Source organism: Alexandromys fortis, unplaced genomic scaffold (assembly GCF_014885135.2).
Source record: "Alexandromys fortis isolate MF-2015 unplaced genomic scaffold, M_Fortis_MF-2015_v1.1 scaffold_28, whole genome shotgun sequence".
NCBI lineage: Eukaryota > Metazoa > Chordata > Mammalia > Rodentia > Cricetidae > Alexandromys > Alexandromys fortis.
In genome coordinates, this window is record NW_026067901.1 from 14,269,524 (window position 1) to 14,294,779 (window position 25,256).

The 25,256-nt window shown below is 53.6% G+C and overlaps 1 protein-coding gene across 8 annotated transcripts in view; it reads left to right on the forward strand.

Annotated features, from left to right (window-relative positions):
• Window positions 1-25,256, forward strand: part of Scube1 (signal peptide, CUB domain and EGF like domain containing 1) — a 118,048-nt gene that overhangs the window by 42,650 nt on the left and 50,142 nt on the right. For 4 of the 8 annotated variants that reach the window (XM_050129709.1, XM_050129719.1, XM_050129728.1 and 1 more), the window contains exons 4-5: window positions 6,590-6,724; window positions 22,451-22,576. In XM_050129709.1, coding sequence (XP_049985666.1) covers window positions 6,590-6,724; window positions 22,451-22,576 — 261 coding nt within the window. The remainder of the gene's footprint in view (window positions 1-6,589; window positions 6,725-22,450; window positions 22,577-25,256) is intronic. The other 4 variants (XM_050129734.1, XM_050129743.1, XM_050129752.1 and 1 more) reach the window with 1 other exon arrangement.

Consider the following 25,256-nt stretch of genomic DNA (forward strand, 5'->3'; position numbering starts at 1 on the left):
GGGGGGGGGGGGGGGGGGGGCTGGTTAGCAGCTGGCTTCAGAAGGCAGGAGCCTGAAGAGAAGCAGTGCCTGGATGCAGGCAACTCCAGCAGAGCCTGGCCCTCCTGGTCTGGCTTGGGGGTTTAGCAGAGGGCTTGCTAGTCTAGAGAGCCAAGCTCCACACAGGCCTCTCTCAGCCCTGAGTCCAGACTTGGATCCAGCCCAAGAGGCTGCACACTGCTGACCTGCAGGGGACCCAGGAGCCACGGAGAAGGCTGTAGATGACACCCAGAGCGGGAAACAGACAGGTCCTCAGTGACCCGCTTATCCCTCCTGCATGCTGAGCCAGAGAACTTGACGGTTCAGGAGTATCTGATTCTACCAGAACTCAGGCCCCAGATCGCTAAGACCCATGTGTATTTTACCCGAAATCGAATCCATCTGGTTCTCGTTTATTTACACTTAACTCATCAAATGCAATTTTGCAAGAGTCATTCGATAGCCAAGAGGCATTTCTGCCTCAGCTGCCCTTCAGAAGGGAGTGGGGCGGGGGTGGGGGGGCATTGCTTCTGCCAGGACCAGGTGGCAGAGCTCAGTGGCGGAGGTTGAACCTGGTTCCACCAATGAGCCTGTGCCTCCGTCCCTGCCTACAGGATGCTCGGAGCCTGTTGCAAGGCCTGACACACAGTGGACTCTGGGCAGCCACAGAAACATGGGTGGGGTCCGCTCCAAACACAGAGTCCCTGTGTCGAACTGTGAGTATTCGTGGGAAGCACAAAGAGACCGAAGCAGGATCAAGGAGCAATTTCCAGTTATAAATAACTGCAAACCCCGGCTCCTCGTCCAAAAGAGGACAAACAGCCCACTATTAATAAAAAACAAACAGCCCCACCTGGGGCCAAGCAGCGGCCCCTGGGAGCAAACCACAGGCCTCTTGCAACCCGTCCTCCAGAAGCCTATGGCCTGGCCTTAGAGACCCTTCCTGTGGGGAGACAGCCCCAGCCCTGACATGACCCCACAGGGCTGGTGGGGCTGGAGAGTGAGGCTGTGTCCACAGACCAAAGCGGGATAGGAGTCACGGCTAAGGGCTGCCTGCTCCAGTGTCAGAGCCAGGCTTGGGCCTGTCCTGGGCAGTGACTCCATGAGGCTCTATCACAGATGCCATGTCCTGTCGAAGCTGCGCGTGCGCGTGGGGGCCACGCCTTTGAAGTGTGCATCAGAGGGAAGCTGGAAGATGTGCATAGAATGGACATGTAGGGGGACACCGAGGTCTAAGATGGCTGTGTCATGGGAGTTGGGGAGACAGATGGACTAGGTGTGGGGGACAAGTTAGCAGCCCTGGTGACTGCTGGGGTGGGATGCAGACTAAAGTATTGTTGGGAAATGGGGTGTTTCTCAGACCTGGATGGCCAGGGGAGGTTTCAGGGCAGGCTGAGTGAGGTGACATCTTCTGTCACCTTGGGTACCCAGGCCTTCCTAGGCTCCAGCAGTCTCGCCTGTCACTGGCTACTGCCTTTAACTGAAGGAACAACTACTGAATAGTATTCTTACTGAGGGTCACCTTGGGGACCCCCTGAGGCCCAACTTCCTCCCCATTTGTTGTCTAACACCTCAGATAGCCAAAAAGGGGGGCACTCCATATAGAAGTACACTCTGTGTTAAAGGAGGGGACCTGTTCATCCCCCAGAAGTCCTGGCGTCCCTCGCCAAGCTGGGGCTTCAAGATAAGCTCTTTGTTCTGAGTCCTTAGCCTTGCCACCCAACTCAGGGTCTCCTCTAGAACCTCCGGGAATCTGCCTCATAGCTTAGTTCCAGTGCCCAGGGCTTCCCTGCCTTCTAGGAAGCCCCACTGTGGTTATAAAGGAAGATGGTAGCATGTCAGAAGCAAGATGTCCCCACCACCACCCCGCTGTTCCAGGACCCTCGGGGGTCTCGCTGCACACAGGTTCAGGCTTGCTGGGCACCTTAAGGGTTAGCCACACCCTGCTTGTCAAGCTGCTCCAAGAACATCTCCAAGAGTATCTATCACTCTGCAGACTCGACTGTGTTTCCTGAGAGCCTTCCAGGGTCACCCAGCTCAGGACACACCTCCATGCCGGGGCTCATCTCTCCCAGCTGTCTGAGCTAGCACGCGGGGCCTCGCCAGTCATCAGGGGCTTCCAGAACTCTCCTCCTGCTGCAGTCCTCACAGGCCTGTCTCTGTGCGCCCTGCCCTGCCAATCCTCCAGCCTCAGCTCACACGTCTCCCTGTGCTAGAAGGCCAGGGTTCACATCATGCCCTCCAGGAAGCCTGCCATCCCCGTTTCCTGCTCTAAAACCCCAAGTAGCGTTTAGTGTCTATGGATGCAGAAGGGCAAGGGGTTGGTCTGAGGAGACGAGGCTGTCCCTGGAGAAGGGTATAAGTGTATATGAACGGGGCACATTCTGGTACCAGGGAAGCGGGCTCCTGGAGAGTGGCATAGAGAGCCTGCTCAGGTCCCTCTGGATGCCTGGTGTCTTAGTCGGGGCTTCCATTGCTGTGAAGAGACACCGTGGCCGAGGTGACTCTTATAGAGGAAAAACATTTCATTGGTGAGGGGCTTACATTTTCAGAGGTTCTGTCCATTGTCATCAGGTGTGACATGGTGGCGCACAGACAGACATGGTGCTGGAGAAGGAGCTGAGAGTTCTATATCTTGCAGGCAACAGAAAGTGGTCTGAGACACTGGGTGGTATCTCGAGCTTATTTAAGACCTCAAAGCCCACCTCCATAGTGACAGACTTACTCCCCACACCTCCTAATAATGCCACTCCCTTTGGGGGGGCATTTTCTTTCAAACCACCACACCTGGTGAGCCAAGACAGCACTCTGCTGCAGCAGCCAGCCTCCTTCTGAAAATGAGCTGAGATGTCGCCCCCCCCCACACCCCAGGGAGCTCACACCCTAGACTGTCAGGTATGGCCTTCTGTCCTGCCACCCCAGGCCTGCCTCTTGTGAAAGAGATACAAGCTTATTCCCACTCACGGCAGGGGTGGCACAGCGGGACCTGTGGTTCAGGCAAAGGAAATGAGGAACTACCCTCCGTCCCATGGGTCTCTGACTAAGTTCTTCTCGCCGACGGGAGAGCACTCTATCCTTTGGGTTTTGAGACAGTCTCTTTCCATCTCTCTCCTCTTCTGAGAACCAGAGGTGATAGGAACTGGACCCGGGAGTTGGGGTGGGAAGGGTTCCTGAGTGGATCTAGCAAGCAGTGTCTACTAAGCTGCAGCTGGAACTAGCGTCAGGCATCCATCTGTGAAGTGACTGGGCCTCTGACTGTTGGAGGGGGCATTCCCAACAAGATCAAACACACAGTCCATCAGTAAGAACAGTCATGATTCCATAGAGAGAGAGGAAAGCCTACTTGCACCCCAGTGCCCCAAGTGGCTCCCTGGAGGACAGTCTGCAGACCCTGCTGCCATGCTTCTTGAAGACAAGGCCCCGTACTGCCCGTGCGCTAATGGAAAACAGAGCAGACCTCAGAGAGCCCTGTTATGGACTCCCTTCTGGCCCTGAGGACGCCTCTCATGGTAAGATGCACCTGGTGCTGGGTCACAGTGTGCCGGCTAACTCCAAGGAACAGCCAAGGGACTGTTTCTCCGTGGTGCTCTGCCAGTTGACCCCCATCTGGTCTAGGTGGTAGGCAGACTTCCCATGATCCCAGCTATACCAGCTGACTATCCTCCAGCCGCCGTGAGTCCTCTTTGAGAGTCTGAGATGCTGAGTGTCTATAGAAGAGGTCGTGAGTGTGGCCTCAGGCTGTATAGGGACTCAGTGTCCCCAGGACTTTCTACCCTACTTGGGTAGGATGTGGGGCCCTGTTTGGACACGGTAGAAAAGGGTGCAGAGGGACAGCTCTCTTTTCCCGCCTGCTTAATCTTGGGGTTTTATCATTTGGGAGCAAGGGAAAGACATGTTTACACGGCATTGCATTTGTTTCAAATTATTCATCAGTGTTGGCGAGTCATTGTTCCCCGCTAGTATAAACAGCCCTGTCCCAACAGCACAGCCACCCTGCCAGATCACTGAGGGCCTGTGGATGCCTTATGTCAACTACCCTGGTTCCTAGCTTTTGGTGAGGTGCAGAGCTGGGCCAGGCCAGATGCCTGCGGATGGGTGGCATTCAGGCCAAGGCTGCATTTCTGCCCCATGCAGGGCACTGGAGGGTGCATTTGTGCTTTGTTTGTCTTGCAATGGAGACTTGGCCTGAACTAGAGTCTGGGAGCCAAGAGAGAAGCAGTGATGCATGGCAGCAAGCACACCTGCATCTCAGGGTCAGGGCTCACAGTCAGCTGTGTGCAAAGACGCAGGCACAGGCACCTACCTCTCTCCGTGCAGTTGAGTCAGACATAGGACTCAGCCCAGAGACAATCACTCTCTGCATCCGCAATGTTCACGGACTGCGTCTTATGGGTTTCAGGAGTGTGTGTTTAAGTTGATCTCAGACTCAAGCTCAGGAGGGAGCAGGTTCTGAATGTTTTGGGCACAGCCAGCCAAGCAAGGTATCTGTGGGCTCTTGCTCTGGGGTTCTGGTCTTAAGGTGAGTTCTACCTTCACTCTGACCTACTGCGTGGGCCACCCAGGTCACATCAGCTTGCTGAGTGTCCGATGACCAATGGATGTCATGCAGTTAGTAACATACCCTATCACATGAGCTGCTGAGGTCCTAGTGAGGACCCTCAGTCCACAGGAAGCGCCCAGGATGCTGGCTTCCTGTTGCTCAGGTGACCAGACAGTGCCCAGGGCAGACCCTCCTGCAACTTGAAAGATGTGCTTTGGGGTTCACCAAGTGAAGGTACTCCATGTACTTTGGGGTTCACTAAGGAAAGGTGAACTGGACCAGCAGGAAGCCATCAACAAGACTGTAGAGAAGGCTATTCAACGAGTTAGCAATGCCTCCAGTCATCCTCACCACCGCCCCCACCCCCAACCCCTGCGGCTGCCGCACCTCCCAAGTCAGTCTCTGGGCCTGCTGCTCCTCTCAGCAAGAGCCACCTTTACGTGTGAGCTGCAACCTTTGGTGGCTATTAGAGTTGAAAGATCTGTTTCCCTCCTCTGACAGCCACACGGCTGACATTTGAGCTTGCCGGAGAATAATGATGCTCCACGCTGTGGGCCTCAAAGGCAGCCGTGCGGTCTCCTGGGTGGTAAAGTGGTCTGCAGCCCTCGAGCCTAAATAGGACCCAGCTGACAGTGCTGAAGAGCCAAGCTGTCCCCGGTTCAGTGCAGGTCATCGCCTGCCTCTACCTTTTTTCCCCCCTCACATCCTTTTGGTCTCTATAGCAAAAGATGTCTGTGTTAAAAAGCATAGGAAATTTACAGTGCCAGCGATGTGTGCACGTATGCATACAAAGGAAATGTGTGTGTGTGTGTGTGTGTGTGTGTGTGTGTGTGTGTGTGTGTGGTGTCTCTGTGTTTGTGTCTCTGTGTGTGTTGGAGCCTGGGGATTGGCTGGGCACAGCCAGTAGCTCCATACGCACATTGCTTTGTGGTTTTATGTATTTGCCTATTAAAATGACAATACAGCCATGGAACATTAAGGTTTAAGAAGCCCTTCTTTCATTAAACAAACCGACAGAGTAGGGGGTTATGACTCTGGTAATTGAAACATGCTGTTCTGCTCAGGACCGGAGCTCCCTAAAGGCCCTTTCAGCCAGTCACCCCCTTTGTGCCAGCAGCCTCTGGTCAGAAGTGAGCATCGGCCCTGAGCCGGTGCCTCCCGCAGAGTGGGAAAGACCTCTTGGCAGCCTTCCCCGGCAGTCCTGGCAGCCAGAGGTCAGGGTCTTTTCAAATCTTCCCCTCACCCTCCTAGCTTTTGAAATCAATCTGCCAAGCTGAGACCTTCAGGGTGGCGCAGGCTGCCTTGACCTCCAGCCTCCCCCTCAGGGCTCCAGGGCCTTGTGCTGTCAGCTGGAAACCCGAGGTGGGTTGAAGAAGTGGAGAATGGTGGCTGCGGTTAGCTGAGCTCCGTGTTAGGGAGACACTTCAGTTTGCACCGTCATCCTGGGGAGAAGAGTCTGGTGGTAAGGCCAGGCTTGGGAGTTAATGTGCTGGGTCTAAAGGCTACCCCTGTCACTTCCCATGTAACCTGGCACAGATTCCTCGTCTATAAATGGGCTAACACCTGCATCTGATAGGGTTGGTGCAAGGACCAGAGTTAACATAGGAAAGATGCTTAGAACTGTGCTAGGCACCCAGGAATCAGTCATGACCCTCCAGCACTTGTAACTGACTACTTCTGGGGTATATTGGGGCGTTCTATTGTGGGGGATTACTATGGAATACCATGGAGTGTGCCTGTGGAGTACTATGAAATACCTCTGGAGTACCCCCATGTCGTAAGTACCCTTTGAAGTACCATCGCAGCACGGTGCCGTGAGGTACCCCGTGTAGTACCATCACGGCACAGTGCCCTGGAGTACCCTGTGCAGGACCATCACAGCACGGCGCCATGCAGAAGACCATGACGTATTTCCGTTGTACAGCACCTCTGTGGAGACCCTTCATTAACCAACGGAGAACTGGATTGTGTCTGTGACCCACTAGCTCCAGGTGTGACGTCTCCTCTCCCCTTCTCTCCCTCTTCTCACAGATGTGGATGAATGTCAAGACAACAATGGCGGCTGCCAGCAGATCTGCGTCAATGCCATGGGCAGCTATGAGTGTCAGTGCCACAGCGGCTTCTTTCTCAGCGATAACCAACACACCTGCATACACCGCTCCAATGGTAAGTACAGCCTATGCTGACCAGGCGTGCCTCCCAACCCTGCGGAAACAGACAGGCGGCCCTCTCCACATGTGGATTCCAGAAGCCTCAGGGTCGGGGTAGGGGCTCTCAGTGGCGATCTCCTTGGCCATCGTGTGTTACCAGTGTGGGTCTTTGTAGAACTATTTCTATTGCTTCCCTCTGCCAACTGTTGGTATTTCTCCTGTCTGTATGTGGTGGGGCTGAGACCCCATTGAAAAAGGCTGTCACATTATATATCTCCATAAGCCTCTAGCACCCACGATTATCTGCTTCCTGTTCCTGGGTTACCAGCCTGCTGAGGGACCGTGATGAGAGCCTGCGGCCCCTGGAGGCCAGGTGGGATGGGGTGACTCAGCAGGCTGAGGCTAGATGGACTGAGCCAAGCCCAGCAGATGAAGGTTCTTGGTGTCAGGGCACTGATGTTCCGATCCTGGAGGGTTTTGAAGCTTGGGCCCACGGCAGCAGGACTGTCAGAAGCCAACACGTGTGGAACCTGGACTGAGTGAACAGCAATAGCAAAGACGTAGGCTCATCAGCCGCTATGCAAGCTCCAGATCCCAAAGCAGGGCTGTGTACTACTGCAGAGAGGCCTAGCAAGACAGGGCCAAGAGCCAAGGCTCCCGGGGTCAGGCTGTCCTGTTATAGTCAAGGCTGGAGATGTGACTTTAGCTAGAACAGCCTGCTGTCCCGTCTCCATGTCTGACCTTTGACAAGGAGGGAAAGCTGGAGATTTGCCAGGGAAAGATGGGCAAAGAAGGCTCGTGCTGGGCTTAGCTCCACAGAGCCCAGGTGAGACCCTAGCTCCTCCATCCCTTCCCAGGGCCACTCTTCAGCAAGCTCCCCGTATGCCTGGAGCCTCAGCCTCCTCATTCACAAGACAGCAGCCCTGGCACTGAGCCAGCTGGGTGTCTGGAGCTACAAGGAGAAACTAGTATGACCTGCTGGTGTTCCATGGGGCTGCCAGGGGTGGTGGAGTGGGATTCTAGGACACTGTGTGTGGTTTCTGCTAGAAAGTGATTCCTGGGAAAATAAAAAGGAAAAATACATTTGAAGACAGTAAACCAGAAGTATTCTAGTAGTTTCTTAGATTGCCTGGGTTTATTTTGGCAATTTCCACACAGGCAAGTCTGGTGCACTGGCCCCTGGCACTACAGTGTCCCCAGCACATGAAGGCCAAACTTAGTGTTTCCTGGACATTTGCTCCAGACACCAGAGCTACCACACACAGGTGGCCTCAGGAAGACAAGTGCTTATCTTGTTCCTAATCCTACCTAGCTATGGTGCCACTGGACAGAGCTGTCCAAGATGGTGGCAAGAAGGTGTAATTGAGGACCTGAGTCCCCAGGGACCATAAGAAGCAGGTTAGTGAGCCAGACAGGAAATGCATGTGGCAAGGCCCTGAACTCTGCCTATGTTGGGGATGAGGGTTCTAGGAGGAACTTCCAGTCACGTTCCAGGAGGTTTTGTCCCCACCAGTACATGCTCATTTCCTGCCTTTGGAGAGAGCATCGGGTGGGCTGTGGTGAGGCCGTGCCTCTAGTTGAGTGTACGAGGAAGAATGGACGGCAGGATGTAAAAGGGCAGCTATAGCTGGTCCGATCTGCCTTGTCGGCCTCTGCTGGGCTGAGAGGTTACAAATTTCGGTGTTTGCCTCAGGAGACGGGTGAGAGGAGGTAACAACCCCGGGGTGAGCAGGGAACTGCTGCCAGGGCACAGGCCTGAAGGCCACACCACAGAGCGCTCATAGGAGGCCGGGTGTGACTCCACTGACAAGGGAGGAAGCAAAGTTAGAGAAGCAGAGTTGGGACTGGAGCCAAGAAGCACTCGCTGTAGCGGTTCTGTTCAGGTCATAAGGCCTGTCAGAGAAGAAGCAGGTGGTGGGACAGTGGCCAGAGCTGAAGGCCTCTGTGTGGAAGCCATGACGGTACCGAAATCAAATGATGTAAAAGAGCCGTATGAAAGTCTGAAGTCGCTAGGCCAGGTACGCGGACAGAGGCCTGGCAGTTTAGGAGCCAAGACTGGATGGTGGAGAATATGATAGGCGAAAGGAGAGGAGCCCCAGGAGGGGAGCTGAGGGTCCTGGGGCATGTGGGGGAGGTATGGAGAGGGGTTTGTCTGCTCTGAAGAGAGTAGCCATAGAATACTGGCGCTTGGAGGGGGGTCGGTGACAGGAGATGACTCTTAGGGGGATTTAGGAACTCTAGAGGCTGGGAGTGGAAGAGTTGTGTCTTGGCTGGTATTGGGTATAGTCTTGGACACAGTTCATCCCACCCAAAAGCTCCCCTGGATTTTTACAAAGCTAGGAATACAGAGTTGGCCAAAATCTAGTTGTAACACTTCATCCCCAGTCTCTGTTGACTGACAGGTGGTTGAAAGAGGTCGCTTTCCTTATTGGGAACGTTGGCTGGAATCTCTGGCTTCTCTAAGCTGGGCTATGCAGCCAATCCAACAGCTCATGGGGATCTTCTGGAAGCCCATCTTGCAGGGCAAACGGCAATGCGCTGTCCAGGCCTCCAGACCGGAGGAAAGTGTGCACAATGCCCGGGAGATGGCAGGACACGCGATCCTGGGCAGGCAGGTAGCCGACCTCCTGAAGCATACATAGTCTGTGGTTGTCACAAGTGCCCCCTGTAGCATCAGCCACAGTGATGAATCTTACCGCTCAAGAATCAGAGCCTGCCTGGAAGTGCCAGGACGGAGCGCCTCGCCTCCCAAGTGGCCTCCTGACTGGCTAATTCCTCTCCAGATCTCTGGAATCCCCCTTGTAGCATGATCCATGAAAACTCAGAGACAGATATTGGGATTCAACCTGAAAACCAGAAAAGCAAAGCAGCTAGCCAATGGCTCTTACTTCGACCTCAGTCCGAAAATGGGGGTCCTGCCTCAAGGAAACCTCAGAATGAGACTGAGACTCAGAGCTGTCTCCTCCCATTTTATAATCCTCTCTAGTTCTGGGATTAAGGGCTTGCACCACTACTCCCCAGTTCCTATGGCAAATGAATGTGTGTCATTGTGGCCATTGGCATTAAAGGTGTGTGTCATTGGTGCCTAGTCTGTAAGGCTGGCCAGTGTGGCCATTTTACTTTTCTGATCCTCAGACAAGCTTTATTTATTAAAATACAAATGAAATGCCACTACACCCCCTACCCACCCACCCAAAGCACAGACCTGTTTTGATTAGATGCCTGCAGGGCCAAGGTCAGTCTGGGCTCCTGGCCCAGAAGGGAGGCCTCGAAGCTAGGTACTTCTGAGTAGCCTGGCTTCCCAGGCAGCATAAACCCTGGCCTGAGGCTTATGGATCAGGCCCAGGCTGGATTGGGAGCAATAGGCCCTTGGCTTCAGAGCCCCTGGGGCCTCTGCTGTCACTTCTGCCTCTTTGGGTCCTTTGGCTATTAAAACAACAACAACAAAAACAACAAAAAGCCCTTAAGGGAAAAGCTTTGAAGCACCCAATGTAAAACCTGCCCTAGGGGCCAGTTAATTCCTTCTGGTCCCCAGAATTTGGGCATGGCTTGACTTGACACTGATGATACTCAGGCTGCACTGGATGAAAAGGGACCCTGGGGCTGTTGGATCTGGCTAGTCTCTCTGCTTAGCACTTCCTGGTAAAGGCTTTAGTGTCCTGACAGCCCACAGGCCCACCTCTGCTCAGCCTCTGGCCCAAGTGCTAACAAGGCCTCCTCTGACCTTCAACTCCTCCTCTGGCCGTCAGCCCAAGGGCCACTCCAGACTCAGCCCAGCCTCTGCTATTACTAGGCCAGCCACAGGCCTGACTACCCAGAGGCTAACATGCTGGGCTTCCTACCTCTCCCACCCCTCCCCTTCCAATCCTTAAAGTATGTCAAGTTCATGCTCCACGAAGATATGTCCTCATGGATGGTTTTGCCCTTTTCCCCAGCGAAGTGTTATCTCCTCCAGTCTAACCGACACTGGCTGGATGTGGAAGGGCCTCTGAAGGCCACAGACTCCAACTTTTGTGAAGAAATGTTACTCTGTCATCTCCCCACTCACCGATCCAGTTCATTGTTCCCAAGCCTGGTGCCTTCGGATCCTAGGTTGGGGCCATTTGATTTTCTTTTTCCAGTCTAGGAAAAGATTGACTGTGAAGCCCTCTATGACTATGAGCTGGGACAAGCGCCTTGGGGATTCTGCAGATATGTTTTTCTCACCTGAGGGGTGGCCAATCGAGCCATCATACCCACGGTCACCTCATTGACTATGATGGCCTAATCATGAGTCCTGACCACCCCTGGTGGCCAATGGGGTGTGACATTAAGGTGCACCTGCACCCCTGGTAGCCAGTGGGGTGTGACATTGAGGTGCACCTGCCTCTTGTGCAGAAAACTGTTCCGCAGGGCTGTGCTTTGAGTCTCACTAGACACCTGCCATGGTCCAGCCTTGGCAGGGGCTGAAGGCAGTAGAGTGAGAGGAAACCACCTTGTAGGAAACAACACAAGCTCACAGGGGGTTTCAGAGCTGCATGTAGCCAAGCCTCGCCCTAGCCCCCACCCCTTTATTTAGATTTGAGATGACTCTCTGCTGTGTTGTCCATGTTTGCTTCATGCTCGTAGACTCCAGTGGTGGGCTAGCCTGGGCCTCGGAGCAGCTGACACTAAAGCTGTGCCTGTTCTAGCTGGTAGCTAACTCAAGAAGGAATGAGCAGTCCAACAGGGTGCGGGTGGGGTAAGGAAGGAGCCCGGGGAGAGCAGGAGTTTGCGGTGGGAATGAGATAACTCGGGGCTAGTGAGGTCATCTAGCCATGGACCAGTAGCCACTGAGCTGGAGAAACAGCCTCGGGCTGCTCTGATGATTAAAAAAAAAAAAAAAAAAAAACTCAGAACCACTGGCCAGAGTGTTCCACAGGTCTCTCTGCCATTTTTCTGGAAGAGTGTCAAGGAAAGTCCTCAGACACCCCTGTCCTCCAGTGCCATCTGATCAAGTCGGACCAAAGCCTGACAGAGTGGGTACCAGTGTTTACCCTAATGGGTGCACCATGCAGCCTCACTAAAGGGGATTGCTCTCACCCTGCCCTGGGCCTGATGCTTCTTCGCAAGACCGCTCATGAGTTGCCTCCAACCTGGCCAGAGTAGAGTCCATCGCTTCTTTGGCCCCAGGGGCCTTCACCCTTTTCTACCTCGTTAGGTCCAGCAGCAGCTGCTCCATTATCCAGTCGGCCTCTCCCCATTCCCTGGTTTCTTTAACACCTGAGATCCCCACTGCAGGTTTCATTGCCTGTTGGAGAGGGTACCCCCAGGAGTCCAAAGAGGGTCTACAGCCCCACTCTCCAAACTGGCAGAACCACGGGAGACAGAAACTGTGTCTAAAGGGAGTTTGGATGTTGCTGGCTCAGCCTTGAGAAGTGGACGTAGGAACCACATTTCTAGCATTCATCTCGGATAGGACGTGGCAATGAAGCAAGCAGGGAGCTGGGCTGTCATACTCCCAGATGTCCCACGGGTCCATGAACAGGATGGCTTGGGGGAAGGTGGCGGCAGGGTAGTTAAGAGGTTGATAGGATGGCCGAGGGAGAGGAGGCTGTGGCCCAGGGGAAGGTGAAATGGAAGTGACTGAGGAAGGGGCACAACGGGGTGCCTGACAGGAAGAGAAAACATGGCGGGGGTGGGGAGCTAAGGGGACCATGACAGGAAGGTGACGGGCTGAGGGAAGGTGATGGGGAGATGAGGGGGGTGACAAGAGGCAGGTGGAGAGGGAGTTAATAGGGGGGGGATTAAGAAGGAAGTGACAGGAAGATGGGCGAGCAGGAGACATGGCAAGGTGACTAACGGGGAGGATGACAGGAAAATGGCTGAATTAGGGCGAGGAGACGAGAAGGTGGCTGACGGGAAAGTGACAGACATTGTGGAGACAATAACAGGGTAGCCGAGGAGGAGAAGGTGACAGGAGAGACTAGAGAGGAGGTGACAATCCGAGGAGAGAAAGTGACGGGGAGATGTCTGACAGAAAGGTGAGAGAATGTCTGAGGGGGTCTGTAACGGAGTGGCCGGAGGGAAGCTGGTAACAGAAAGGCTGAGGGAGGCGTAGCAGGAAGGTGGCTGAGGAAGCCGTGACCGATGGGGAAGGGACAGAACACCACGGGGAAGGTAACTGGAGAGAGGGTGGCTGAGGCAGGTGTGAGATGGGGCCCCAGACCTTTGGGAGAGCGTGTCTCCCTCGGGTTTGCATTTCGGACTGGCCTGTTAACTCGCATCACACGGGTGCCGAATATTTTAGCAGTGGACACTCCTGACTGAACAAAGCAGAGTTTTGTTCTCTTTACAGTATAGAAACCTGGGAGCCAGTGGAGCCTGGGTGTCAGGGTCAGTCTACCCCCGACTAGACATGACCCAGGGCCTTCTGCATGACAATCTACATATTTAAAGCTGGAAATGCCAAGTCCCATCAGAATCTGACTCGCTGTGTGATTAAGGGTCTTCAAAAATGGCGTCTACAGAGCACTTGCCCTCTGTCTCCTGAGCTGGCTCAGGCCCATCTCTGCTGAGGTCTGAAAGGGTCTGAAGGAATGAGGGAAACCTTGAGACTTTGGGATCTCCTTGAAGGTCAGGATCCTAGGACTCTGTGGAGTCTCAGACCTCCCCGTGTGTGTTCTCAGAGGGCAGAGGCAACAAGCCTCTGCTTGTCACATGTTTGGCCATTTAATGACCCTATACCCTAATCCCTCTGTCCCACTTCTACGCATGACATGTAAAAGGCCCCCAACTTTGTATGTGGGGACATCCTCCCCAAATCATAGGCTGCAGGAAAAGCAGATCCAAGACCAGGTGCCACCGAGACCAAGCACAGAGGCAACTGTGTCACAGAACTGAGGGGGGAGGGGGGGGGGCAGAGGAGCGCTCACCCAGTCCTCACTCGGTCTGTCCGTAGCAGAGAAGATTGCGAGCTGTTTTGGTGCCTTCTTGCTGTTATGATTATTCGGTATTACTTCTGTTCCATTCTGGAGGCTATGAAACTGAAGGACTAAGCTCCAGAACGTTCCATATCTGGTGAGGACTTCTCTGCCTCTTTCTGTATGCAGATGTCACAAAAGGCAGGGGCAAAAGGCCTCGCTATTGCCTGTACCTATTTTCATGGGCCTTAACTTCACCCGAGATCCACCAGCCTCATCATTCATAAAGGTCTCCCTCCTTCCGTTGTATTCAGGGTTCCATTTTGAGTGTGAATTTTGAAGGGGACCCACACATGCTTCTTTACCTGCTAGGACTGGGAGTAAAGTGTTTTCTTCCAGCCGGTATTCAGACTCCTGAGGCGTGGTAGCAACCCCTGCCTGGCCTGAGTTGGCCATGGTCATAGTGGTGGGAAATGCCAAGCTCACCTCGCTTCTGGGATCTAAGCACACTGCCCAGGCTCACGATGGAGTCAGGCCTGGCTGGGAGCTGCTTGGCAGAGGCCACCTGAGGAGTTCGGAGTGTGTATAGGAGTTTGGGTCAGGAACTGCCTGCCACAAGCACAGACTCTGAGCTATCCCAACTCTGACTTTATCCAGCCCTCCTGCTTTCTTGCCCCCCAGGCTGGTCCTCCACCTTTGTCTTCAGCTCAGCCTTTCTTGCTTTCATTTCACCTTGTCCTGAAGACTGACTAGACACTTACCTTCCCTAACCCTGCCTCAGTCATATGAGCCCTCGCCAGGCCCAGCTCCAGTCCCCTAAGCGTTTCAGTGGCTTCCACTGGGGATTGCCCTGATGCTCACAGACACCCTGTGAGGTACCTCAGATAAGTGCTGCCATGCCCCATGATGGAAAACGGCTTCCCTTCCCATGCCATACTATGTGTGTGTGGGGGGAGCACTTAAAGATGGGGAAGGCTAGGTTTCTAGTACCAGAACCAACTCTTTCTCTTTCCCAATTCCAATAAGCAAGTCCACAAACAAAGCCCCTCTGACCCTCACGAGAATCCCCAGCTAAATCATGACTTAGCGTCCTGTGAGTATACATGGCTGTTGGGCTCCTGTCAATAGTTGCCCAGATACGATGCTCACATCTTGGGAAGCAAGCCAGGCCTGCACTCCAGGGTCCCCACTGTAGCTCCTGCAGGGCCAGGGTCCTCCCTGCCCTGTTTTAAGCCCTTCCATCACTGACTATAAGGGCTGGGACAGGCCATGGAGGGTTGCGGCCTCCCCGAACTTCCTTGTGTGCTATAGACCAGGTGGGCGGGAGGACGGGCATCCCTGGCACTTAGTGTGGAAATTTATGGTGCTACTGGAAGAGGCCTGGCCCTGTGCGGTCTGGAATGGCCCTCAGCGCGGGGATAATAAATCCATCCCATTATTTTTTATGAGCCTCCCACCCCCATAAACAACTCCTTTGACTGGTGAGCCCGCTTCATGTACTTCTCCTGGCCTGGCCTCAAGCCGGCGCCAAGGGCACCACAGGGCCAGCTTCTCGATGCTGGCAGGCAATCTTTCTGCAAAGCTGCTGGTCCTTGGGGTCTCCAGGAATCGACAGTGAAGGGCAGAAGGTGAGCCACGGCTCAGAGGGTACCAAGACAAAAGACGTTCGACCCACCTGGCCCTAGGTCCCTTCTCAGCGCTCAGTCCTCAAGCCTCAAAGTCTTGCTGTGAAAGTGAGGTGTGTGTCAGAAGTGTTCATGAGGGCGAGAAGGAGGGTGTGTGTACACGCTGTGTCTCTCAGGAAGTGTCCATCCCTGGGCTCCGCAGCAGCGTGTCACCAACACACAGTGGAGGATGACTGGGCCTGGCACTGGGCCTTGGATTCTCATGGCTCCTGCGTGTCATCTGTGTGGTAGTTATCCCACTGATGGGATGTAGAATTCTGGCCGTAGAAAGTTACCAGAGGCTGGCTCTGAACTCAGGTCTGACAGAAGCAAGAGAGAGGGTACTGTGCAGCCTAGGCCCCCCGAAACATGGAGAACTGCACCCCCTAACCTTGCCCCATTCATACTGTCCTCTACCGAGGTAAGGGCTGCCAGCTGCTGACCGCTGGCCAGGTTAGTGCAACTCTCCCTTGGCCTTGTGCACCCAGCCCATGGCCATGCCATTCATGACCTTCCCCCAGCTCCCCACAGGGTTCTAACTCCGATCTTCATAGCCCATCCTTGTCACGAATCCACCCCTGCAAACTCCTGCCACTCCATGTCCCTGTCTCCTCACACTGCTCCCTCTGTCTGGAGCGCCTGTCTGCTCCAACCATTGCTCCCTTGAGAACCTTCTCAGATGTCTGGGCTGCATGGCTTTGATTTATAAAGCGCTTTCCTGTTCCTTGTACTGAGCAGGGCACAGCCTAGAGAGGCCACCCAGGGACACCCAGCATTTCCTTCACCAACACTGCGGCCATCAGGTCAGCTGATCTTCCAAACCCACCAGACCCCTCCAACAGGGTCTCACACACACACACATACACCACACCATGGCTCATCAGTCACAAGTACAACAGTCCCTCGGCCTCATCTGCCTGGCCTTTCTCATGTAAGCCGGCTTCTCCAGGAGACACTCTCGGACTCTTATCCCACCTTCCACCCCTACCCATCCCACTCCACCCATCCCGCTCCACCTCTGCACGACACTGCCCAGAAATGCCTGTTTTTACTAAGCACCACATTTAGATTAGGCTAAATATTGGGAGTATCCTTGGGGATGCAGAGGGGCTCTCCAGGCAGTTTGAGTGCCTGCTGTCCTCGCGGGGTCCAGACGGCAGCTGGGCTGAGAAGGAAGACATCCACAGCTAACAGCCTGGGATCTGTGTCAAGTCTGGGGCCAGCTAAGGGTGGCATGAGACAACCTGTCCACCACATGACTTCCTGTGGGCTCATGTGGGAAGGGATAAGGTTGACAAGTTAAAACACATACGGTTTACTGTTTTGCATGTAAACATGACCCATGCCACATTTGGGACATACAATTAGGAAGTACTTACCGTTCGTCTCAAATCCAGTCTAACTGGATGTGCCATGTGGCTGTTTGCTGGGGAGAGTGACTCGTGGCCCACTGGGCTGGAGGCTAGCCTGTCTTAGTTCATCTCCTGGCCAGACCTTCTCCGAAGCCACCTCTGGATCCTTAGAGTGGCTTCAACTTGGTTGTGGTGACACCTAGTGACCAGCCTAAGAACTTCAAGAGGTGAAGAGGAAGGAACGGTGGCCCTGTCTGTACCCCGGGGTGTCACTTTTCATGCCCTTCAGCACTACTGAAAGAAAGGGGTTTCAAGGCTTTCCATTCGCAGACGCGAAGCTGAGCAGGTCCTAAGAACACACTAGAGAAGGATGCAGTGAGGCATGAAATCGCACTACCCACCTCTGCCACACAACCTCCCTGGTAGCTCTGCACACATCCGTCCACATGTGTCTGCAGACACCTTAGATCTGTCCTCCTGTCTGTGAAGAGTGCCCTGTTTCTTGGAGGCAGCTTTCCCAGAGTCCAGGTGACAGGACAGGCTAAGGCACATCTGAGGGATGCTGAACTGTCCAGAAAGCAAGCCCCTCATCTCATCCAGCACAGCAAGGACCAGCCATAGTCCCAGCAGGTAGTGACAACAGAGGGGCAGATCAATAACACAAAGAACCAAGGGGCTGTCCTTTTGAGGCTTTGGTGGGGGAGCCCTGAAGGAGGAGCAGGGTGCTTCACAGGCAGGAGGGACAGTGAGCCAGCCTGTGTGCTCTGTCACATACCCAAGACCTTGTATGCTGCAGGTGAAACAGAGGGGATGAAGGAAGGAAGGCAGGGGCGGGGGTTCTCTTAAGAGACCAAAGCTGCCGATCCGACACAAGGCTGGCAGGATGAGCAGTGAGCATTAGAGTGGCCACTGGAGACCCAGGGCAAGTGTCCTACCTTTCATGAGCCACAGCATCCCTACTGCTAGAGCTGTGGTACTCCTAACAGTCAGTCTCCTGGGCTTCAAGGAGGTTGTTTGTACAAAGTACCCATGGAGTAAGCATCTCTGCTTGTCCTCATTCAGATGGAGCTGGATATTGTCCCATGATCCAGCCCTTCACGCTAGCCCAGTTATCAGCCTGTGTGCACCACAGTGCTCCTGTCTTGGAAGGGCATGTGGTGCCCCAGACAGGCATCCCAGAGGTCGTCATTAGCCTCTCTTCCCCAGCTCAGCCCTGCACCTCCTTTTATGTGACTTCCCTTGGGTTCTTTCCAACTATATAAGCTAGGTTTGCTTTTCCCAAGCTAGGGCAGCTCTGGACTATGGAAGGCCCCTAAGGTCCCCTTCCAAGTTGGAGGGGTTGGGGCGGGGGTGGTGGTGAAGCAAAGCCATTGTTCTCCTCTGTGTTTAAAGGACAAGAACTCAGAAGGTGATATTATTGGTGAAGTTGCCATAGCAGTGACCATTGGGGGGCACACATTCCAACTCTGACTGGACCAAGGGTGCCAGACCTATGCTGAGGGACTGTGACATCCACACTAATGTGGCTGTCATATCTCCACACACATGGGACCATCCCCTAGGCTGGCAGCTGGCCTGTGGGAAGAAGCCCTGCGGGGAAAGCACCATGGGGCCTGTCAGAGGATCCAGGGATAACACTGGAAAGAGGCACTGGCCAGGCGTTGCCAGACACAACATCTCCCATGCTGCCCCACTTCCACGAGTGGTTTAAAGCAGGCACACCCCTTCTCAGACCTGTCAAGAGCATATGGAATATGGAGAGAGCTTCATTCCACATGCCCCACCCTCCAGAAAACTCTAGGAGGAGGAGGCAATAAAAGATGTCCCAAATAAACCTCTGCCCTCTCACTGGCTCCTCGTCCCTCTCACTGGCCCCTCGTCCCTCTCAGGGTCCTGTGACAGTTTTCACCTCGCTCGTGGCTTGAAATCTGAGCCTTCTAAAGCAGACAGAGGTCCCCCACCCCACCGCCCGGCACATACACGGCCCCTCTCTGGCGACAGCCTTCCGTGGCTCCCTCCTGCCTGGGTTGAGGTCCAAGGACAGCTTTGTTGTCACTGTCCCACCTTGGAAGTAGGACCCAGGGCCATCTAATTCTGCCCAACAGGTGGAACTGAGGTTCAGAAGTGAGGTGAGCTGCCTACAGTCACATAGCATGCGGCAGTCCCATTGTGGACCTGGCAATCGATGTGGCAGCTAAGGGCCTCATCTCGCCATTGCGCCCGGCCTGGCCTAACACTGAGGAGACACTCAGCCCAAGTTTGCAGAGCATAATTAGATTTGGATGGATCAGATCAGATTAGCTTCGACCTGGCGGGCGGCCTGGGCTGGCTGGCACCAGGCATGTGAAAATCATCAGGACTTCCCGGAACGACTGAAATTCTCTCAGCGCCTCTGTGGGGGGAAACCAGCGAGCTTTCTCTGAACTTGGCGCATGTGGTTCCCATACCTGCACCTAGGATCTGCATCCCTCTCGGGAGCAGGCATGGTCCAGGCAGAGAGCTGCAGGACAGATAAGCAAGGCCTGCAGTCCTGAGTCACAGAAGCTCTGCTCTGCCCTCCCAGCTGGGCCCTGGGCCTGGGGCTGAGTATGCATGGGCTCAGCACAAGTGACTGAGGCCTGGGCTGGAGTACACAGGTTGGTGGAGAAAACCATCTGTAGCCAAAAGCTGCCAGAGCAGCCTGGCAGAGGCCACAGAAGCTGGGGAGAAGCTTTTGATCTGGAATCCAAGCCACACTCAGGAGACAGGAGTGCCCGGTGCCTACTGCCCTGCATGCCTACTGCAAGGGCATGCCTCTTGAGCCCACAGTCTCCTTTCTTTAGAAAATATAGTTTTTAGCAAAAATCATTACATTTCCATGTAGTACGTTTTTGGGTTTTTTGTTATTGTCATTTTTTTTTTGTTTTCTGTTTTTTGTTTCTGTTATTGTCGTTTGTTTTTTGTTATACAGGGATTCTCTGTATAACAGCCATGGTTATCCTGGAACTCTCTTTGTAGACCATGCTGGCCTCAAACTCACAGAGTTCCACCTGCCTCTGCCTCCCACGTGGTAGGAGTAAAAGCATGGGTCACCACCACCTAGCTGCATGTGGTACGTTTTAAACTGTTACTTCTGAATTCAATAAAGCTTATAACTGTTAGGAACATAGAGAGGACCCGAGTTCAATTGTACTAATGTCCTCAGCCTGTCCCCACCATTTGTGGAAAGCAGGCATCTCTGGATCAGGGAACATGATAGAGAGGAACCAATGCTACAGCGTACTGGCAGGGAGGTTGGTATGGGAGCCTGAGATGGGAGGCTATGCTCGGGGGCCTTGGCTCTGCCTCAAGGTTACAGTGGGGACAGAGGCCTTCCACAAACATACACACACACACACACACACACACACCACACACCACACCACACACACACACACACACACACACACACACACACCAGTTGTAAAGCAGACTAAGAGAAACTTTAGGAATCTTCTGACTGCACCCTGGACACCAGTTCTGTGGCTCCCCATTTCCTTCCTGTGGCCCCGCTGCTGACCACTGGCAGTCACCATGGTGCTGGGCCGCTCTCCCAGAGCCTCTCCAGGGTATGACCTCTTGGCTCATGACCGAAGTCTGGACACTCAAAAGGAAAGACTTGGTGCTAACAGGTCCTCAGAGGAGAAGGCTTGACAGTTTCTAAAGCTTGGGAATCCATTGTCCAGGGTTCAGGGATGTATCAGCCTCATGGGGACAAATTCCTGGCTGTCTAATGGTGTACAGAGCTTCTGTGACTAGAAGTGGAAATTCAGTCTCCCTTTCTTCGCCACGCACAAGCGGAGCTAAACAGGGAACATGAGCTCTTTCATGCCTGGGAAGACAAAGCAGGTATATTAGGACAGCAGTCTGGGAAATCAGTGTGGCCTGGAGGATATACGTGGGGTCAGAAGTCTTTATGGAATTGATGGAATCAGAGATGGGCTTAGGAAGTCACTTATAGAAGACAAGAGAAGGAACCAGGAAGAAGCCGGGGGATACAGCAGGCAGTGTGGGGTTGTGGACCTAGAGAGGATGTACATGAGGACAGGGTACCAAAGGTCGGGTCACAGCTGAAACACTAGAGACACAGACACACACATTAAGTAGGAAGTGAAGTGTGACCTTGGCTTCAAGCTGCTCACTGACAGTTCCCATTCTGAGTCCAGGAAGCTGCTTGGTAGTCAGACTCTTGACAGGTAGGGTGTCCCAGAAAATGACAGGAACCTAAGTGGGTTTGGATGGCCAAGAAGTGCCTCTCCTGAAGTCACCTCTGAAGAGTGCTCTTCCAGCCAGGACCCATCGGGGAGCTGCCTCCCTCAGATCTGCAGGAACAGTAACAGGTCCTGTCAACAGAATGCATGCCAAGCACCTGGCATCTTCCTGGCTGTGGCTTCAGGGAATATCTAAGCCTAATCCTCAAGGCTGAGGGTCTCGTGCTTGTTTACAGGTGAGGTTCAAAGAAGCCAAACAATGGTCTCCAAGGCACACAGCTCATGGGGAGCCAGATTCATGACCACGTCTGCTTGACTTCTCAGGAGTTTTGTGAATAAAGCTGCATGCCAGGGTGCGGGGTACCAGGGTGGGCTCATATTGGCTCGGGAGCAACCCTGGTTACTGGTAGCCAGCTGGGGTGTTTGTATAGAAATACGCTGTGGCCACGGGTCAGCTTCCTCCCAGTGACTATTGGACAGCGGTCACCACGCCTCTGTCCCTGCTGTCAAGCTCAGGTGGTGTTGGAAATTGAGGAAGGGAGGCGGTGGAGGTTCCGTCCGTGCATTGGGTGCCTTGTCTGTCTGCCATGAGTCAGCTGGTGCAGACGCCCTGCACTGGTATGGCAGCTTGGCTTGAATTAATGAACAAATCAAAGTTGTGGGGGAAGAAGAGCATGACAAGGTGAGGCCAGGTGCTGGGCAAAACACAGCCTTCGTTCATTGCTTTCTGTGAATTAACTTTAGACCGCCTTCTCTTTCTTTTCCGTTTTGTGGTGCTGGGGAGGACCCCATGACTGCCAGCATGCTAGCCGAAGTCCACTGGGTCACACCGCCAGCCCAAGACATTTCTGGTCTATTATATATAATTGCCATAGGTCTATCCTTTTAAACATGTCCTGTGTTAGTGAGGGCCCATGTACAGCACACGGGGTTACAGTTACACTCTCTTCCCCTAGGACAAAGATTAAGTGTGGCCTCTGAGGAAGATAGGCTAGCTCATGTAGTCACCACCTCAGGGTTTCTCCCAGACAGCTTCACTCGCCGCGCTCTCTCAGATGGAGGTGACATCAGGTCCCAAAGCTGGTGTGTAGCACACAGTGGCTCTCTGCTCTTTGATCTGCCTGTGGCCTCTTGATGGACTTGTGACCTACAACCTCTCACTTGACCCCCTGACCTCATAAATTCTGGAAACGCCTCACAAATCACCCAGAAGATAAACATCAACCGGAGTCATCAGGAGGAGGTTCAAGCCACTCCAGGCACACAGGGAGGAAATAGAGTTTACTAAGTGGATACAAAAGTGTCCTGGAGCCATTGGAGTCTAAGGAGAGCATCCATATGACCCTGACTGAAGGCAATGCTGCACAGATAACCCTCGATGTCAGGCAGGAACTGTGCCTGTGTTGTTTATACTGTACCTTCGGGGCACGGACACTGTGGCAGAATGCACCTGTGCATGCATGCACACACACACACATATGTGCAGTAGCTGACTAAACACCCCCCCCCCACTGGACTGGGCTGCTTTACTGGTCATCTCTCCACAGCCTGAGGTTCTCTTCTCTCCTCCACTGTCACTGGCCTCCAACCCCTGTCTTTTCTGTCTCTCTTCCCAGAGGGGATGAACTGCATGAACAAAGACCATGGCTGTGCCCACATCTGCCGGGAGACGCCCAAAGGTGGGGTAGCCTGTGACTGCAGGCCCGGCTTTGACCTTGCCCAAAACCAGAAGGACTGCACACGTAGGTAGATGGGAGGCAAATGGGTCAGACACCCCCATGCGTCTCCTACCATTGCTTTGTGAAGGGTCTGTCCAGGGTGCTGGACGTTGGGCAGGGAGGCACTCGGTCCCTGTGGTCAGGGGAGGACAGGTCTGCTGAGGGGATTGGGGAAGCTGGAGGGGTGGCTCATGACCTCCCAGCTTGGGGATTTCTGTACCTGGTATGACGCCGTCAACACAGCCCTAGGCACTGGCTCGGACCATCTGTAGAGCCCTGAACACAAACTCCCCTGTGGGGATTGGGGGCTACAGCTCAGAGGCCTAAAAGCTCCACTTTCTCTATCAGCCTGATAGAAGAGTATAAAGAGGCAAGGGAGAAGGAGTGGGAGGGAAGGGGTGGAAGGGAAGGAGTGGACCCCGTGCTGACATTTGTCCAGGTCAGAACCCAGGGTGAGGATATAGTTCACTTGCCTGGCACCAAGCCCTGAGTTCCATCCCAGCACTGCCTAGACCAGGTGTGGTAGTCCACACCTATAATTATAGCACTTGAGAGGTTGAGACAGAAGGAGGAGTTCAAAGCCAACCTCAGCTGTGCAGACAGTTTGAGGTCAGCCTGCGCTACAATGAGACCCTGTCTCAAAAAAAAAAAAAATTAAAAAGCTGAACTCAGTGACCTCCTTAGGACTAATTATAAACCATGAGCCCCGTATCTGGTCTGATGAAGGCAACAGTCCAGGGATACCATTTCAAGGCCTGCTTGCTTGCCTGGAGGAGCTCTGCCCCAGGATTCACCATAGTGTGGGCATGGGGACAGGGTTTTCCTGTCTGTGTCCTAGAACTTTCTCTGTAGACCTAGAAATCACAGAGATCTATCTGTCTCTGCCTCCCAAGTGCTAAGATTAAAGGTGTGTGCCATCACAGCCATCCCCAGTCTGACCTCTTATCGTGGGTATCCAGCCCATGAGTAGGAACGAAATTGGGAAAAGAAAACAGAACTTAAGACATGCAAGGGCTTCTAGAGCATCAAACCCAACACATCCTGCCAACTGCTTTGTGGGAAGGCAATGGGATGCAGGCTGCGTTTTGTTTGTTCTGAGTCTGCCAAGAGCTGAAGGAACTGCAATCAATACTTCCAACACAGCTGAGCCACGGCTTCATCAGCCTTGCACTGTGGTGTAAAGGACATGCCGGAGGAGTCTGCTTCTGCCTCTTGAAGAATGTGTGCCTGCCTGTCTGAGCTTCTGTGGTGGTTGACTCCATGATAAGGACCTCAGCTTTCCTCTCTTCCTCCATTCTCGACAGAAGACAGCTGGCCCACCATCCCAGCCACTGTGACTCTCTCAGCTCATCTTCCCTGAACAGTTACCAAGGCCTTGGAGACCCATGAGCCCCTACTATTGTTCCTATCCCCAGGGACTCATGCTCCAACCCTCTGCGCTATCTACCCATCTCCCAAAGTGGAGGCACTTTCTTCATCCTGGTGTTCTGTGAACTTTTCCCAGGGAAATGTGAACAAGTGCCTACTCACCCTAGATGGTGACAGACCAGAGTCTGATTCCACCCAAGTCCAACTGGGGGAACCAATGAGTTTCCTGGGCTTATTTATGAAGCATGAACGACCTCAAAGCAGCCCCACCACCAGAAAGTCTCATGCCAGCGTGAATGATGCCTTTACCACAGCTGCAGACAGGATCTCCCACCCCATCAGTTAACCTTACACATCCTGTGTATTCTATCACTGCCTTGGACCACATCTGGGGCAGAATTGCATACATCTGTCCTGATGAAGATGACAATTGCTGTTGTGTTCGAGAATAACATTCTACAACATCTGGCTATAGTCAGGATGTGGGCCAGTCTTTCTCATTACTGCTGGGTCTTTCTCATGGAACAGCAAAGGCATGCATATTGGCTGTCACCAAGGCAGGACAGAGGTCCTAGCCTGGACCCACAGGTGGATTCTTCCAACTTCAGAGAAAACACTTGCTAACTGGCCACTTTCAGAGCAATTGGGGCTGACTATCCCTCTCCCAGCCCTCATGCTGAGCAAGGATAGGAGCAGGCACAGGCTTCAGGCAAGAATGGCCTCTGAAGACTTGCTCCATGCAGACACTAGACAGAGGGCTGCCAGTGACCTCACTGGACCAGTTTACCCTTATAACCCATCTGGGACTAGTGTCACACAGGAAGGTTTACCCACAAAACTCCTCTGGGTGTCTAGCTTGGCTAGAAGGACATGGGACAAGCCAGTCTGTGGAAAGCAAAGACCCCTGCCCTTGTCACCACAGGGTCAAAGGGCTAAGCCCAGACTAGGGACATTTGCTGGTCCCTGGATCCATAGCCCTACCCTCCCTGACAAGGTATTGAAAGCCTAATTCTAGGTCCTAGGCCAAGGAGTGGGCAAAAACCCTAAGGGTTCCCTGGTGGTGGCACTCAGGAGGTCTGGCTTTGGTTTCTTCTATGTTTTGAGAGGCATAGTTAAAGATAGTTTGGAAGATCAAATTCCCAGATCCCATGTAAGCCTAGACACAGTAGTGTGTGTCTGTCTGTCATTCTGGTGTTTCTGTAATGAGGTGGGAGGTGGAGACAGGAGAATGCCTGAAAACTCACAGGTCAGCTAGCCTGCTGTACACAGTGGCAAACAAGAAGAGACCCTGCCTCGAAGAAGATGAGGACCAGTGCAAAGGATAGGGGAGACCTGA